The sequence below is a fragment of the Lutjanus erythropterus genome, chromosome 1, assembly GCF_056507025.1.
Source record: "Lutjanus erythropterus isolate fLutEry1 chromosome 1, fLutEry1.hap2, whole genome shotgun sequence".
NCBI lineage: Eukaryota > Metazoa > Chordata > Actinopteri > Lutjaniformes > Lutjanidae > Lutjanus > Lutjanus erythropterus.
This window is the reverse complement of record NC_139317.1, coordinates 12,984,798-13,001,082: the sequence shown is the minus strand read 5'-3', so window position 1 is coordinate 13,001,082 and position 16,285 is coordinate 12,984,798. Positions and strand designations below refer to the sequence as shown.

At 39.4% G+C, this 16,285-nt stretch overlaps 1 protein-coding gene across 1 annotated transcript in view; it reads right to left on the bottom strand.

Moving 5' to 3' along the window:
- fbn1 (fibrillin 1) overlaps positions 1 to 16,285 on the bottom strand; it is a 122,841-nt gene that overhangs the window by 48,551 nt on the left and 58,005 nt on the right. Inside the window, exons 30-35 of the mRNA XM_084747253.1 lie at positions 16,113 to 16,235; positions 13,650 to 13,775; positions 11,979 to 12,104; positions 5,465 to 5,587; positions 3,009 to 3,131; positions 2,779 to 2,904 (exon numbers count right to left, since the gene is read on the bottom strand). Of these exons, the coding sequence (XP_084603379.1) occupies positions 2,779 to 2,904; positions 3,009 to 3,131; positions 5,465 to 5,587; positions 11,979 to 12,104; positions 13,650 to 13,775; positions 16,113 to 16,235 (747 nt within the window). The remainder of the gene's footprint in view (positions 1 to 2,778; positions 2,905 to 3,008; positions 3,132 to 5,464; positions 5,588 to 11,978; positions 12,105 to 13,649; positions 13,776 to 16,112; positions 16,236 to 16,285) is intronic.

The following is a 16,285-nucleotide window of genomic DNA, read 5'->3' as shown; positions in this document are numbered from 1 at the left end:
GAGCTGAGACAGGGAGGACTGGACAGGTTATTTCAGGATGTTTGACACATCAGCAAAACGAGGTCAGTCTGCTCATTCAATTGAATCCAGCGATGCCTTATCGCTGGGAGCATGAGTCACACTCGTCTGCTACCAGTCATAAATGTGTTCATATGTCAATTGTACAGTAAGCTCTGCTCGGGATTCCTCCTCAGTTACAAGTTCACATGCAGCCTTACAACACCTTAATGTTTTATTCTACATCCCAATTAAAATCTCCCTGAAAAGATCTACAACCTACAGGATGCCCGGACAAAGCAGAGCTGGATACCATGTATCAGTAACATCAAGGTTATGAATCCAGAGATATGCTGGAAAGGTGTATGCAGCTTTGTCTCATGCACGAACATGAAAAGAATACAGTTTTTGACCTTGCATACATATCATCTCTTTCAGGAATTAGCCAAAGATTCAGACTGTACGAACTTTTGTTACCACTCCATCATGTAGCCTTTTTAAGTCTGTACAGAGTCTATACAGCCCTCATTCACAATAAAAGTTTATACAATAGAAATGAGCTCTTTCATGTTTTAAAAAATATAAAATATTGTGCAAAAAGTAAGAAATTGTGTCTAATATGATTTTTTTTAAGGAAGTTCAAATACCTTGTTAATGTGGCTTACATATAGCTCTGCACCTTGACTTCATTTAGTATTCAAGGATTCATGAATATCAAATAATCTCTGTTCTCTACACATGTGATTTTGACTGAAGGGGGTTTTTAAGCAACTAATAATGTGTGGGCATGGATCTTTTTCTTTAAAACTAGCCAGAGAGTTATGTTTAATTAACTTCAGAAAACAATGACACTTGTGCCCACTCAATCTCATGTCTGAGTGTTAAAGACAAAGATGAAATGAATAATGTCTTCCCTAAAGTCTTGGTATTTCACCTAGAGGCGTTGCCTTATGTCCTGATGCACGTTCTTGTCAGCTCTCTTTGGGTGGGTTTGTCACTTCTTGGAAAAACTAGCAAAACGGTAACCTAAAAGGTTGTTTAATAATCAAATTTTTGCCTTAAGCCCAAGATTAAACAAACAGGAGATCTCACACCTAACTGTACTTTCAAACAGAGGTGATTTTTTTTATTTTTTTTGTGATCATAAAATTATGGAGATACACTTGGATTTTGGCTCCTTGTACTGCTGGCACAGCTGCCTTTCTAATATTTTAGGTCTGTTTAAACCATGATCTTGTCCCAAACCTATCCAAGTACTTTTTCTGCCTTAACTGTACCAACTTGTTTCGCCTCGTTGACTGACACAGTTGATTTAAAAATAAGTCAGGGTTTACTTGGGTTTACCTCCCACTAGGCCCATGGACTAAACTGTGCTAAAATATATTGACAAGATGAACTAAATTATGTACAACAACAAAAATATACCAAGACGTGGGGTCTGTATTCTGATATCAGTGTAGTATCTTGCCCAAACAGGCATACAAACACCAAATAAACTGAGCTCATATTGTATGTGTGTATTATTCAGTCTAGTTTGCATAATTTCAAAGTTTTAGAAGTAAAACTACCTTATATTTTGCCATTCAGTCCAACTTTTTTCTGTGTACTCAAGGCATGGGCTGAAAAGCTCATAGAAGTTGCCGATGCGTGCACTGCTACATCCTGCAAAACCACGCCCATCTGGGCAAAATACCAAGTTTTTAGGGAATCCCCGTGTCTAGAAGGAATCCCTTGATTTACAAGATTTGTGAAGCTCTTGTGAGATTTCTACTTGTCCTGACCTAATGTGCTGTGATTGGCTACTACCACTGTACTGTAACTGGCTAATTCTTGCTGCCTCAACAATGTGTCCTTGTTATTGCCAGAAAGCCTTTCTAATGATGTGAAAGATTCTATTTTAATCATAAACCATGATTTTTCTTCCTAAACCTGCCCAACCAAAGTAGTTTTCTTGCCTAAACCCACAGAAGTACACCAATCTTTAGCCTGCTACTTACCTAGAGTTGTGCTAACATTAGCCATCTTAGATGTGACCACATGCATTATAAGTTGCTTTTACAGGTACCCCAGCAAAATCTCTCAACCACCTTCAAAATTTGGTTTTCTTTTCAGTATAGACGAGCCTGGCATACAGCACATCTAAGTACAGGAAAGGTGAACGGAGAAACTTGACCGAGGTTCTACCAGGTACCAACCTTTCTCAACTGTAATTGGAGCACAAGCCTTAGGAAGGATTGATTGCATTAAACAGCAGTTAGCACATTAGCTAGCATACTGTTAGCTAACTATAAAACGTTAGGATAGCAAGGTTTTCATCAGCTTTTGTCTGTTCATTTAAAGCTGATGTGGCACTCCTTTTTGTAAAATGTTTAAGCTCAAGGAAGTTACTTATTAAAAGATAAAATTTGTTGGCTGCGATTTCTCACAACGAGATGTGATGTTTCCACGCAAAAAACACCAAATCGTTAACCGAATCCGAAAAAGGAACAAGATCCATTGTTGTTGTCAGTCCCTTAGAAATGTTCTCACGACTAAAACCACTAAGATGCTGAACATTTTGTGTACTTCCCATGTCCAAAATACTATCTCACGAGCTCCACTTGAAGGCAGCATCTGTTTGGATCGGCTGTTTCTCCAAACAGGAAAACAAACATCCATTCACCAGAGTAACACCAGACCTTTTTTGAATCATTCAACATAATTTAAATGTGGGCACCAATTCAGAGGTCTGGAACCAGGATAGTCAGGAATAGGAGTGTTGTTGTTATGTTGTTGCCTTACCCTCGCAGGCCTTTCCGTCAGGAGTGGGGATGAAGCCCATGTCGCATTCGCAGCGGTAGCCTCCTGGCAGGTTCAGACAGTGGCCGCTCTCACACAGGTTGCTGTTCTCTGCACACTCATCGCTGTCTGTAGTGATGATCACGCACACATGGTCAATAAACACACAATGCATTCATCTATCTTTTGCAAAGCCAAAACACGGCTTAGGATATTGGTTTTGTGTGTGTGACCTGAGCAGTAGAAACCGTCTCCGGAGAATCCTTCCTTGCACGAACAGCGATATGAGCCCATGGTGTTGTGACAGTCAGCGTTGTTGCTGCACATGTGCGTTCCATTGGAGCACTCGTCCAGGTCTGAAACACAACAAAGTCCAAAGCAATTACATGATGCAGGTGGAAACTACTGCATCCAAGTTCTGAGGAAAGAATAAGGCTTGTTATATTCCATATTTTTCTTATTCAGGGTTTCTGCAGGTTTCAACAAATTAAATGCAAGACGTTTAAGACCTTTTTGAAACCATTGTGAATGCAAAAGACCTATTTCACATCCAAAAAGGCAAAAAAGAAGTTCATTAATCTCTTATTAATTCATATTTATTCATCTCTTAATGAAATCTGTTCATCCAAATCAAGTAACGAGAGACTTCTTGTCCTTTCTACACTTGAAGCTGGAGTATGAAGTTAACTGGGTGTCCTCCAATAAATCCTGACCAGGCTGCACCGTTTGCATTAGTGGTTATTGGTTCCATGCTGGTTTTGTTTTGTGGTTGTTACAGCGTGATCAACACAAATTTTGCCCAAAAAACACATTTAAAACCACGACTAAAGTTAATGTAATTTCATAAAAGTAACATCAACCTCAGAATCCAATCAATTAAGGCCTGTCAAAATCATATTAAAGGCACGTCAAGACTTTTTAAGGCCTAAAATTCGGATTATTGAAGTTTAAACTTCAATACAAATCCTGTTATTGTCAACAAACCCATGAAAAGACCACAAAAAAATGCATTAGTCCATACGAATCTGTGGCACAAACATATTCATCCTCAAATGAAGATATAATTTCTTAATTAACTGCTCAAAAATACAGTTTCATTAAAAAAAAAGGCAAAAAATTTCCATAAACATCCAGACAATAGTTTTTAACAAACGTCACTCATACAGCAGTAAATATTGTGCATTAGTTGGGGTCTATTTTCAGCCATGGATTAATACAGGAGTATTTACAGTGCCAGGGCACTGTGTGTGGGACTGAAACAAAACAAACTACAGTGCCTGACTACACTGTAATGTAGGAACATGTCAGTTAGTGCAGCAGTGTGGATGATTTATGTGTTTTCAATAGTTTTTTGACAACAATGGAGAGCACAAAAGAGCACTGTGAGCTACTGTGTATTAGGCTTTAGCTACACAGGCAATATTTGTTTAAAGATCCCCTCACTGCTGATTTTGGTATTTTCAAACCAACTTTAAAGGTTAACTTCATTATTTTTGAACATGGACAAACATTTTTGAGATTGGTCCAGCATTGAGGGAGAGCGCTGCAGCCAGAAGAAGCTAAACTAACCTACAATTTTATCCATCCAAGCAACTGCGCCCTCTCAAGGTACGTCCACTAAAAGTGCTAGTTTTTGCCACTAACAGGCCCAGATTGTTATTAAGTGTCTGAACAAGACTATGGGCAGGATCCGTACAGAGACATTTCTCTAAAGAGTAAATTAAGTTTAACCAGAAACATCTGTTTTATTACTCTCGCCAAACTACCAGACTCCCTTTGCAAAACTTTGCCAAATCATCGTCCTCACTCAAACTGTACAGAAACAACATAAAACTCACCCAAAACATTTTGAATCTTCTTTTCACTGTTCCAACAATTATTAACTCACACTTATTAACTGGTTTGGTTGAAATAAACCCTCTCTTTATTGACGGACTTGGATTTGAAAGGAGGTCAGACATCAGGAGGAACAGGGAGAGACGACGGGCACAGCCAGAAAATTTTCACATCTGTTGTTAAAGTAAGGGTTTATGTCGACCAAACCAAGATGTTTTGGGGGAGTTTTATTTCATTTCTGTCCTATTTAAGTGAAGATGATGATGACAATGTTAAAATGGCTGTTTTGCAAAGGGAGTCTAGTTAGTTTGGCGCGAGCAATAACACAGCTGTTTCTGTTTAAACAAAACATATCTTACTCTTTTAAAAAGGTCTTTCTCTGTTGCGATCCTTCTCATAATGTTGTCAAAAACTTACAATAACAATCTGAAACTGTTAGTGGCAAAAACAGTAAGTTTTAGTGGATATACACTGATGGTGTGTAGTTGCCTGGAGGGATTATGTTGCGGCTCAGTTTAGCTTCTGCTGGCTGCAGTGCCTCCCTCAATACTGGACCAATTTCAAAAACTGTTGTCCCCATTAGACACTTCGACACAGAAAATGGGAAAATAGGATCCAGACTGAAAAATCCAAAAGTTACCCTTTAAGCAAAAGTTGGGTTTTGGTCACGTCTGAGGAAAAAAAGGAATTATTTTTATCCCTTTGTTTGGTGGTTGAATCATGGACATTTCATTCTTTAAAATTCCATTCCTTCTATTTGAATGCATCATAATACGCACATCATATATATACTGTTTCAATGGACCGATTGAGTGGCAGCATTTAGCTGCGCATTTAAGGACATCAGCCTTACCTGTGCATTTGAGGCCGTTGCCGATCCACCCTGGAGCACAGTTGCATTTGAAGCTGCCGGCTGTGTTGGTGCAGGTAGCATGTCTGTCACAGTTATGGGCGCCGATCTCGCACTCATTGATATCTGAAAAAGAGAAAAACAAATTAGACGCCATGTAAAGAAAAATAGACACAGCTCTGATGGTCTAATGACTTGAGTCTGCATTCTCATTCCAGTGGGGTTCTTGGCATTGTGGAGCGAGTTGATGCTTGGTTTGAATTGTATAAAGACAGCAGCAGGAGACGACAGAGCTAAGTCTTTCTGGGTCACTGTCTTCATCCACAGAGAGCTGTATTTCAGAGCAGAAGGCACAGAGACATTCTCATGATCTCTGATACTAATAGCCTTCCTGCAGAGGTCTAATGAGCAGAGCCAGTCTCTGGATTTTCTTTGTGCAAGTGTGTCCAGAGAGCTATAAAAAAGGGCCAAGAGGGAGAGCGATATCCTCATGCTAAGGCCTTGTTCTGTCTACTCCGTCTGAGCGAGTGTTTCTGAGGTTATTTTAGGCAAAGGTTTCCCTCTTCACCCACAGACCCACAGACGCTGTAGCTCTCATATGAGGCTTTTGTAACAGCCTTCTTTTAATGCTCATGTTTGGTTTTCTCACCACCCCAGATGTCAGGTTTGGAAATTTAATCTTTCCAAAATATAATTTCTATAAAAATGTGATGCAGTAATGTGCCAACTCTACAAATAAACATTCCTTCACAGCAAAACCATTATAATTACATCTGAACTCTGCCAACGGATGAAAAATCGAGGTACTTAGTAGATACAGTAAATGCGGTTATAAAAATACTTCTATATATGTGCTAAGCTATTGTATGTGGCCTTGGATTCTAATAAATGAGCAGTAACAATTAATGGCGACAATTAAATTGGCTAATATTGAAATCTGCCCTGCCCATAAAGCTGTTTACATCCTGCAGGGTGTAACCAATAAGGATCTCCATGAAGCAGCTGGCGGTATCAGATACTGTGCAGCTCTGACATGATCGACTACATGGCACAATGGAAAAAGCCTGTATGGGGCTACAACAATGATGACTGCTAATTCGAGCAGAAACAACCTCCGCGAAACACTCAACACAATACCTGGCCTTGAGCCTGAGGACTGAGTGTTTCAGCTCTGATAGAGGGATTGTGCAAGTGTGTGTGTGCATGTGTGTTTGTACCAGTGTACCAGTTTCATCATCAGCGTCATGTTCTGCCACAACATGGATGTTGTAATGTTGTCATTGCTGTAATAAACGTTATGACATATTAAAACTAATGTGCTTTGTTGAGGCTGCAAAAACACACAGGTACAGGGCTATGAATGTATTCATAAGACTGGAGTTACATTCACTAACTTCTGTTTTCCTCACTAATATGTAACCCAAAGATGTGGAAGCTAACATTAAAGGGATAGTTGTGGCAGACTTAGGCTTCAGCTGAGGGGCAAAAAAACATAAGGGCACCAATACCCATAGAAGTACACCAGAGAGGGCACTTTATCACAAGCAGATTACCCCTTATTATTTTTGTAATACCATGATATAATTTTAAAAAAGAAAAAAAAAAATACAGTGACATTTTAGGTCATATTCACAACCTCGAATGTGTGTGTGTGTGTGTGTGTGTGTGTGTGTGTGTGTGTGTGTGTGTGTGTGTGTGTGTGTGTGTCCCTGTACATCAAGGGAAGCCATGCTATGAACTAAATTAAGACGTTAGGACTTATCAGCCAGTGAGACACACTGCTCTCTGTGTGTCTGTCTTTGTGAAAGTAGTAATTCAAAACACTGTCAATTAGAGATCAGTGCTGCTGGTTTACAGCCTTCCTGAGGAGAGGGTACGGTATATTTACACTACATTTGATGACGGGGTTAATATGAGGGCTGAGAGCGAACGAATCTCCCTGGATTACAGACAGAATTAAAGATCATTTCCCTCAAAGCCTTTGATGACAGAGAGAACACAACAAACACACACACACACACACACTCATCAACACACTCATGTGGAAATGTAAAATGCAAACAGGGGTTGTTGCATGCAAGAATCGTGTCAGCGGTCACAGCTGGTGTCAAAGAAGAGGCTTGATTTAACTTGAGCTAATGTTTGACAGATGAAGGGCAAGAAAAGGAGAAAGAAATTACATATCTGCCTACCTGGCTGTGTATAGCTGTCTGCCTGTTTGTATACCTGTCTGTTTGTCTTTCATTCTGTCTTTCTGTCTGTCTGCCTGCCTTGCTATCCACCAAACACTCTCACTATAGTAGCCCTGAAACGCATGAATGTCTGCTGGTATGTCTACTTTCGTGACAGCCTGACTCTGCAGCAATACTGTGGCTATACACCACAAAAAAGGCAGAAAAGTGAGTAAATTTCTAACATGTGCTGATTTAAGCCATATTGTGCATTTTTAATATTCTCACGTCTCTGTGAGCGATGGTTGTCGCCATGTTCGAGGGCGACAACACCATAACTTTACCTAATTAGTATGCAAAACAATGCAATTTGGTTCTACACACAGAAGATTCAAATTTTTGTTTCCTGTGACAAACTGATGAACATTTAAGAATGGCAGAAAATATTTTTTTTTAAAAATCATGGTTTGGGTAAAATTAACCCCTATCTCCTGTGTCACCTGGTCATTCTCCAAACTTTGGGTCTCTATGTAAATAATGATAAAAGATAATGTACACTGAGCAGGTCATTATTGTCAAATAAATCCCAACAGGACGATGCACTACTTGAATCATCCTGAAGGGGTTTATTTCACAATAATGACCTGCTCACTGTACATTATCCTGTTTATTACATGGTAACTTGAGGAAAAGAAAAAATGGCACACATTTATGTGACACAATATATTAATAAAAAAAAAAATATGGCTTTATTTTGAAATATTGACCTACTCACTGTACATTATCCTGCTTATTACATGGTTATGTACCAAAAAAGCAATAATTTGATATAAAAATATTAATTTTAAAATGATTTTAGCAATTTAACAATGATTTTATTGTTCCTCCGGAGTCTATCATCAGAACTGTGTCCATAGCAACGATCAGTTCTTCATAACAACGGTCTGTTATACAGAAATAACAGACCTTAGAATGCTGTGATTGACTAATCAAAATTGAGTATGGTAAAAGCATGATAATGTACAGTGAGCAGGTAATCATTGTGAAATAAACTCCTTCAGGATGATTCAAGTCCTGCATCATCCTGTCAGGATTTATTTCACAATAATGACCTGCTCATTGCACATTATCCCTTACATATTTATCTAAAGTTTGCTAACATTAGCCACCATAAGCTAATGAATCTACCATATGTTAAACATCAGACTGACCAAGGGTGTGTTTTATTGCTCTCATATAACTCTTCATTTTTAATCGGAAGATTATGTTATTTGTTGTTTTTAGAGTCACAAAGTCTTTATCTCAAATTGTTTGACTATTTTGTCATTTATCTGAAAGATGATAAAGTCAACACGCTTAACCCTTCGCCGCGATCTTCTCTTTTAAGCTGAGACACTCCCGTCCTTGTAAAGTCCACCAGTGCATCTCCACCCAGTCCTAACTTTCCAAAACACACGCAAAGAAACAAAAGCACTAAACTGTACACAAAAATACTCACACCCTGCCCCTGGGTTCTCAGCGCTGTGGAATAAAAAGGGAAATAATTCTTGTGGGAGCTTCATCAACAGCTGGATCAGATCTGGGCTTGAGAGCACCACTCACTCATTAACACTCACACACACGCGAGAAGATTTAGTCCATGCATACCAACGTGGTCACATAAGGCAGTTCGACAATGACAACCAATTTCTTATGCATTTTTCATTTGGATGTATTGGAAGGGGATTCATTCCAAATAGAGTAGCAGGTTTTGTTCACTTGTCTATAACAAGACATCCTGCCTGCCTGAGAGGAATTAGTGTCTTGATTCCCTGGTATTCTGGGGTTGAAATTCCAGACCTGTGAATCAGAACCGGCTGCTTTTACGGCAACTCCGGCTTTCTCAAAACAAGGAAAATACTGTATGGACATTTTAATGTGATTAGAGTGAGCAGGAGTGTGCGAGTCAGTGTGAATCATACTTCAGACAGGCCTGTTTATTTGTGTCTGAAGGAAGATGAGCTGCTGATGGCCGTGTGTCTGACTCATTTCGATCACCACTACCAGGCAAGAAAAGACCACTGGCCAAACTCTTACAGGGATAGTTTGTATTATTAGATGTGGGGTTGTATGAGGTATTTAACGATAGTCAGTGTGTTAACAACAGTAGATGCTGGCTACACGCTCCCAGTTAAGAGCAACGAAAGGTATTTTAAACACTTCAAAGAAAGGTCCACCATAAAAAAAATCTATATCATGTTGAATGCAAGCTATATTTAGAATATTTGCACCGCTTTACGTTGCTGCCAGACAGCCTTTCCTGACAGGAAACGACCGTCATATAAACCAAATATCGCCCTCTCCAAACTAACCAAACGTCAAAGGTGAAATCAGTCATTTTACCTCACAGAACGCAGAAGTTGTTGGTCTACCACTGCCTCCATCTGTGAGGGTGGCACCAGTAAGAAATCTAAGCAATGAACTGCTGTGGACAGGGTCAGCAGCAAAAAAAAAAAATATTGATATAAATTTAAGTGTACGCTATATTAATAATATTTTTAACACTTAACTTTGCTGTCAGACAGCCTTTTCTGATGGGAAACTGCCATTTGATAAACCAAATATAAACTGTCACTTAACCAAACTCCACAGGCAAAATCTGTAATTTTACCTTGCAGAGCATGGAAGTCGCTGGTCTACAGCTGCCTCCAGGTCAGTTTGTTGGAATTACTGTGTGACTTTGGTGTTTTAAAGAGAGACAAATACTCCTTTTTCATACACATGTGCTGGCTTGGCTTAAATGATCCTCTCCCTATTTCCTCTCAAGATCAAAATTCTTCTGCAGTTCTCCTGATTTATTTTCACACCTTTATTTTTCCTTTTCAGCAGAACAACCTGTTTCTGGCTCTGTAGAGCATGTATAACCCCTACAACATCACCCAGACAACACAGCTACACCAAACCAGACTAAGCAACCTTGCTGCATCAGTTTTCTTTTACAGGAATGGCAAAAAATAAATGAATAAATAAAAACTGATGAATATTAGTTTATGCCAAAGATTTGGGTGAGTTCCTGCCAGACAGGCGACTTATTCTGTGTTTTTTCCTGAGAATAAAAAGTAATTAACATACAAATATGTTGCAGTATACTTAATATTTTGGAATTTTCATCCTTTAAAAGTCACCAAAATGGAGGAAACACAGCTTGAAACTCAAGTTTCCTAACTATATTTGAGATCTAAAGGTCAGCGAGTATGAAAACGACTGACTTCGCGTATGGAGTTTGGTTGGTTTGGAGATGGTGATATTTGGTTTTCTTTAACAGCAGTTTCCTGTTAGAACAGGAGGTCTGACAGCAAATTGATTCTTTTGAGTGGACCTTTTCTTAAACGGTTAAAATACCTTTTGCCGCTGACCCTGTCCACAGCAGTACATTCCTTAGCTTTAATGCTGGTACTCCTCTCTCCTTCTCCAACCTGACACCTGCATCAACTGTAGCTAATGCACCAACTATTCCTAAGTACCGCGTACATTCCCACAACAAATAATTCAAACTATCCCTTTAATCAGCCCTCACTCCCAAACTTTTAAGTGGCTATATAAATCAGACCTAACTCCGGCTGGACGAGGAGTGAGTCCAAACTAGCAAAAGACTCCACCAGCCGGATGGACTTTGTATTTATGTGTTCTGGAGCGGTTTCAGGTGATTACGTGCCGCAGAGCTCTTCCAACCATCACGTAATGTTTAACTGACCTTAATGAAAGAGCAACAAAGGAATAAACAAAGGTGCAATGTGATGCATACATGTGACAGAAGATAGTGATCTCACTGCTCCTGCTGCTGTTGTTGCTGCTGTTGCTGTTGCTGCTTGTCCACGTGAGTGTGTGTGTTGTGTGTGTGTGTGTGTGTGTGTGTGTGTGTGTTTATAAGCGTGTTTCTCATCAAGTCAGACAGGAGCTCTTGAATGAGGGTGAGTAATGTTAGAGCTGCTTCTGGTTAGCCAGACATTCTCCTCGCATCCTCTCATTTCTCACCTCTCTCTCGTTCACTCCTCTCGTTCAACAAAACCACTCACTCACACACACACACAGACACAAACACACACACACACACACACACACACACAGACACAAACACACACACAGACACAAACACACACACACACACACACACACACACACACACACACACACACACAGAGACACACACTCACACACACACACACACACACACACACATATACACACCTCTCCCTCACCACTTAATCAGCAGCAGCTCTCCACTGACTCACCATCCTTTCACTCCCGTCCACGTCCTTCCACTGACAGGACGTTTTGTTATGGGCAGGAGCGTTTGTTTCGCTCACCTGTGCAGCCTGTGGTTCCCTTGCGTACTGAGTAGCCCAGGTCACAGTGACAGATGAAGGATCCCCTTGTGTTCTCGCAGTTCCCGCTCAGGCAGATGTTTGGGTTCAGCTCACACTCATTCACATCTAGACAGAGACAGGGAGGGAAAATTAGGGAAAGAGTGTGAACGGTAATTTGCTAAACATAACTACAATAACGGAAAAGTTTATTACAATGAATAAAACTGAATTAGCTGCTGTTGATTCATCCTGTCAAACGGGTTTTGCTAGGCTGTGATGTATGTGCGTGAATCACAAAAGAATGACATCATGAGCTATAATGAAGCTTTAAAATGTGTATACTTTTAATAAATCCTGCAATTATAGCGTTTGTGTTTATGCAGACTGATTTAGAAGTCCTTACATCACTGAAGTCAGGTTTTTGTTTTCTCACTCAGTGGAACCAGACGTCTAAATGTCACGCATTCCTCCCCGCTACACCCAACCAACACAATGTTCACTGTCTTATAAATCAACAACAACAACATCGCTCTGCACTCTCTCACACACAAACTCATACATCTGAGTCATTAACTCGTATTCTCATGACTCATATCTTGGATAACCTTTAAGTTGATCATTACGTTGTTTCAGTAAATCTCTGAGAACTGGATCTAATAAGCGCAGAGCTGGAAAGGGAGTAGCTGCAGTGTTTTATTTTAGGTATATACCCATTCTTTAGAATTGGAATAAATCATGTCCTACCCCCCAAAAAAAGAGAAAAATACTACTGCTCACTTTAATCCCATTTACTTGGTAAAAAAAATATATTATTTAAGGATTTATATCTATGAAACATGTAATTTCTAAAACGTTTTGGTCTGATTTGATTTTTTAAAAACCAAGTCCCAGACAATAATTTACCTAAAAAATGTGTTAAAAAGCTTAAAAATCTAGAACTAACAATACTTGCTGTAAACACAGGTATAAAATGATTTCCTTCAGCTCCATCACATTTTTACAAAAACATGATTTAATCAGGCATAAAAAGGGTTAGCTAAACCCTAAGGACCCCAGTCTCACTTCCTGGTTTAAAAAAAGGCAGGAATACAGCTCAAGCACTGGTAAACTTTCTATTTCTTGACAAATTCATTAAATAATATTCCTAGATGTGTCTCAACCATACAATGTCATCTCTGTATCCCTTCTAAATCAAAGCTAAATCAAAATAATGTTTTAAAAATGTGTATTTTGATTTGTATTAAGAGAAATATTAGTAAATCTAAAAAAACAAAATGGCTGCTCACTACAACTCTGCTGCGATATGAAAAAAATTAACATTTCCAGTCCGTCAAATATTCCACCTGACATATATGCAGACGGAGGTGACATAACTCATATGTTGATAAGGATTTATAAAAATGAGTTCATGTCAACAAAAGTCATTAAATATTTCCTACATGTGCCTTATTATAATTCTATGACGTTTTGTGCATCTGACAGAGTTGACAAGTCGAAATTCAGCTGCAAAAAATGCTATTTAATAAAAAAGCTTGACTCGTTACAAAGTTTAATAGTCAACGGTTTAATCTTTTGAAATATATTCTCCCAGCATGATTGAAGAGTAAATATCAAAACCCTGTTGAAAGACATATTTTCAAGAATGGGTGTCACTTAATGAGCGTCCATTACCCAGGCAGGTCTTCATATCCTCAGATGACATGTAACCGTCGAAGCAGAGACACTGGTACGTCCCCGGGGTGTTGGTACACTGGCCTCCATCACAGATGTCTGGGCTCTCCTCACACTCATCGATATCTGAGGTTTGAAGACAGAAAGCAAATTAAAAGTGGGAGCAGACAAAGTGTAGCGGACAGGAAAAACTGCTCTTAAACCTCGTAATCCAGGCTTACATGGTGAGGTATTAGCTACCAGACGGTCTTTAAGAGAACAGATGATTACAACATAAAACAATGCTACTTGAGGGGCATATTTCTGTTTCCCCCTTTACTTCTTCCCTCATGAATAACAAAGTTCAATTCAGGACAGAGTTTATGCAATAAAGTGAGCATAATGATGAGCAATAAAAACAAGTAATGTTAAGCTCTTCTTTTGCACAAAACTACCATGAAATTACCCTTGGATTGCTTTGATCCTGCTCTGTATATCTGTCCCTGGTAATTAAAGCTGCTACAAGGAACTTTCATATTGTGTTGATTTTGGAGGCCCGGTTGTGTTTCCTGCGCCATAACCACAAAATATAACGTCAAGAATAAAATTATCTAAATAAAAATCTCCTCCTGCTTCATTTTAACTGGCTAAAGTACTAGTCACTGTAAGTTTGCCTGGGAAAATGTAAACACAGACTTTATTCATCTGATTTAACAGAGAATCTGAATCCAAGAATAACTACATAAAAATAGCCGAACTTCTCGCTGATGGTCTTGTTTGCTTACATAGGTCATGTAGAGGTATCAGTATTAAATTGAGACTGTTTCATAACCGGTTAAAACTTCTTGTAGTTGGTTTAAAGGAAAATTAGTCACAGGAGTCAGCATGACAGCAGGCTTCATAACACATGAACCCTACTGTCATGCTAAAAAAATAAATACCACTAAACTTCGCCAGATTAAATAATACGCACTATCTATAAATTTTGGTAACATTTGAATCTAATTCTAAACAGTCATGAGATTTAGTCTCAGCCTTTTTCCAAGCATATCAATGTATGCTTTCTTTGAACATGTGCATCAAATTACAAATAAAACTTAGTATAAACAAGATTTACTGACGTTCCGCTTTGTCCCTGCTGTTGAAGCCTCTGATTTAAATGCATAGAAATGCATGTATAATATTAAAGTTGAGTGTATCATTATGCATCCACAAATATGTGAATGAAAATAAACATGCATGCTTATTCAAAAAACATGGTTTAAAACAGCTAATTTTGATGTTTAGACCATTTCTCATGACTGTGATTGACAGCTCCCTCAGGAGTACAGACACAGAAGTTGAGCAATGTACTGCTGTGGGAGGGGGCAGCAGCAAAACACATTTAGCCACCTAAAAAAATCACTATCATTCATTTTAAATGTAAGCTTTCACTTTGCCGTCTGACAGTCTTTTCGACAGGTAACTAAGCCACCATCGACGCTCTCTTCAAATCCACCAAACTCCATTGACAAAACAGTCATTTCGTCTCGCAGAACACAGGAGTTGCTGGTCTGCTGCTGCTTCAGTCAGTTAGTTTGTGTTATTGCATGACTGCTCTGTTTTAGTACATTATTTTGTGTCTGAACTAATGTCAATTGCTGCAGGTCACGGCAGCGGTAGACCAGAAACTCCTGTGAGGTAAAATTAGTGTTTTTTGTCAAAGGAGTCTGGAGCGATGTGACAGCTTCAGTTCCCCATTGTGGAGTGGGCTCAGTCTCAAAGAGGGAGATTATACGGGAGCAGAACAAAGGTTCTGTTGCACCCATTTGAGTGGGACCACTGACATTGTGGATTTTGTTTTTAATGAAAGCATATTCAGCATAATCAGATCTAATGGAAACCCAATATCAGGGACTGTACAAAAAACTAAATGACAATATTTCTAATACTTTTTAGATGCTTACTAATATGTATCTTCAAATTAAATTTGATACAGGCTTTTTACGCCCGATGCCCTCCCCTACGCAACGCTCCCCATTTATCTGGGCTTAAGACTGGCTATTTGGCTTGTGCATCCCCAGTGTCTGGTGATCCATGGTACAGTGGCTTGGTACACTTCAACATGTGGCCAGGGGGAGATCAAACTGCTGACCCCGCAATCTGCAGACGACATGCTCTACTGCTAGAGACACAGCCACCTCACTTTCTAATATGTACATATAACTCCAACTTACACAGTTGGGAAGCGCTTGTGGATTTGGGTTTACCATGGCTGTAAATCAGGTTACTTTAAACACAACCTTTGCTTTACTTCTGTGCAATCTACTGAATAAAACCTGTCCTGGCCAGTAAATCACTGAAAGGCAGTTTTCTTCAGTTACTGCCTCTTGACAAGCGCAGCAGTGTTAAAACTGTCGGCTGTGCAACAGAATAACAGACACAGGATAAGAGATGAATTATGACAAAATGAGAGATTGACAGACAAGAAACAAAGCTACTCACCGGTGCAGCTTCTCAGATCAGGCATCAGGGCGTATCCAGTCTGGCAGCTGCACTCGTAGCTTCCCTCTGAGTTGGTGCAGAAAGTCTCACAGCCGCCGTTCTCGATGGTGCACTCGTCGATGTCTGAGAGGCAGAAAAACACACTGTCACGTACTGCTGCTGGCATCCAACCT